General features: G+C 40.1%; 1 protein-coding gene across 2 annotated transcripts in view; it reads right to left on the minus strand.

Annotated features, from left to right (window-relative positions):
* The window catches only part of LOC106870346 (muscle M-line assembly protein unc-89), a 151,749-nt gene that overhangs the window by 146,285 nt on the left and 3,499 nt on the right, over window positions 1–1,965 (minus strand). Inside the window, exon 2 of one of the 2 annotated variants that reach the window (XM_052977070.1) lies at window positions 1,320–1,360. The exons of the other annotated variant lie outside the window; for it this stretch is intronic. Within the exon in view, the coding sequence (XP_052833030.1) occupies window positions 1,320–1,360 (41 nt within the window). The remainder of the gene's footprint in view (window positions 1–1,319; window positions 1,361–1,965) is intronic. 2 annotated transcript variants of the gene reach the window in all.

The raw sequence follows: 1,965 nt of genomic DNA on the forward strand, positions 1-1,965 counted from the left end.
CTCCACTCGCAAGTGCGACAATCCGCCTATCTTCCATAGGCTTGTGGCCTGGCATGTTCTTCTCCTCTGCAGCTATGTGGGGTCTTCTGGGCATTCCCCCCCCCCCCAAAAAAAAACGAAACAGGCCAGTTTCATCACAGTTGAATACCTGTTGTGCGATGAGCTGACAGAATTCACACACGAAATCCTCAGCTGCTTTTGTGTCATAACTCACTGACTCTCCATACCTGACGACCCTATGAAAGCCAGTCCTCTTCTTAAAATTATCTAACCAGCTGCGACTGGCCTTAGATGTGTCTGCTGATGTCTCCTCCGTCGATGTTCCAGGGTTCTGCTTCAGGAGATCCCCATACAGTGCTCGTGCTTTCTCGTAGTTGATGGTCTCCGTAATCGTATCCTCTGCGAGTTGCTTCTCGTTGATCCACAGGAGAAGCAATTTTTCCATCTCTTCGTGGACAGATGTGCGTTGCTTGGAGAGCCTGGAGACACACTTTGCTGTTTTAACAACCTTGATCTCGTCCTTTTTCTTCAGGATGGTGTAGATCTTCGACGTACTTCGGTCGTATTGACGTGCTATGTCCACTATACACACCCCTCTCTCATGTTCATTAATAATTTTCTCCTTCAATTCTATCGTAATCAGCTTTTTCTTCTTCTCAACGCTGTCCTTTGCACTAACCTTCTTAGGACACATGGCTATCACAACTAATTATTATAGAATAATAGCAAAAAAATACCGCACAAAAGTAATAAAAAGGACTGGGAAAAACAGAGATGCTGCCACAACGAGATAAACACGTGAACTAAGCGAGCGGAGGCTGCGCTTGTCGGGAGAACGTGTGCGAGCTCAGTGCCGACTAGCGGTCGCTTGTATGAAACTCGCTCGTACTGCAGATTTCCACTCGCACTTCAAGACAAAAATTCACACGAGCCACGGCTCGTACAGCAACTTACTCGTACAATGGTTCACTCGTACTGCAAGGTTCTACTGTACTTGATTGGATGCATATGCAAAAATGGAATTAAGTAAATAATAAACGTATCAGATAACTGTTTTATACATTGTAAATTTATTGTAGTAAAGGTTGGTGGTGTTGGGCAAAGGAATTTGTAGTATGGTGGAAACTGCTTTGTTATTCCTTTAATATACTGTGCCAGTACAGCATTGGACTGTATTGCTCAAACAAAATGCTATATTGGATCCTCAGTAAATAATTTAAGACAAGATATTACTCGTACAGATGTTCTTTAACAAACTCAAGCAGGACATTTTTAACTGGGCAATACCTTTGAAGATTGACAAAATCTTGTAACTGTACCTTCGATATAATTCGGTCCCATCGACCTTTTTCGCGCATATCTATAAATAATAATAACAGCAGAAATAAGCTGAGTTGTCAGACAATACTTTATCCACTTAAAATAAATTCACGCACAGGAACTTCTTGGACTCTTAGAACGTTTGCATGGACTTACTGAATTTAGGAAATAGTCTTACTCGGTCACCATGCATGTATGCATACACATCTAGCCATATATATATATATATATATATATATATATATATATATTTGGAAGTGTTTCTCATTGGCGTGGAAGGGGCTGTGAAAAGGGGGCGGATAAATTTTCTATGCTTAATGAAATTAAGACAATATTAAATTCCTTAAAACAATGGCAAAGAAAGAAGCCACCTCTATTTTACGCCCTCATTAACAAAGAGAGTGGAAAAGGGGCCAAAAGGTTTTCCACTAATATATATGTTGGAGAAGCAACTCAATGCTAATCCCTGTATATTTATGATGATATATATATATATATATATATATGGTGGTGGAGCGGTGGGGGTTGTTGTTGTTGTTAGTCTGTGAATCACAGTATTCAGTGGGTGTTAACAATTATGTGTTCGAATTCCTGTTACATCACAACTATAGAAACTAAAAACCAAAAGAGAAAAAAAAACGTCTT

This window comes from Octopus bimaculoides, chromosome 26 (genome assembly GCF_001194135.2).
Source record: "Octopus bimaculoides isolate UCB-OBI-ISO-001 chromosome 26, ASM119413v2, whole genome shotgun sequence".
NCBI lineage: Eukaryota > Metazoa > Mollusca > Cephalopoda > Octopoda > Octopodidae > Octopus > Octopus bimaculoides.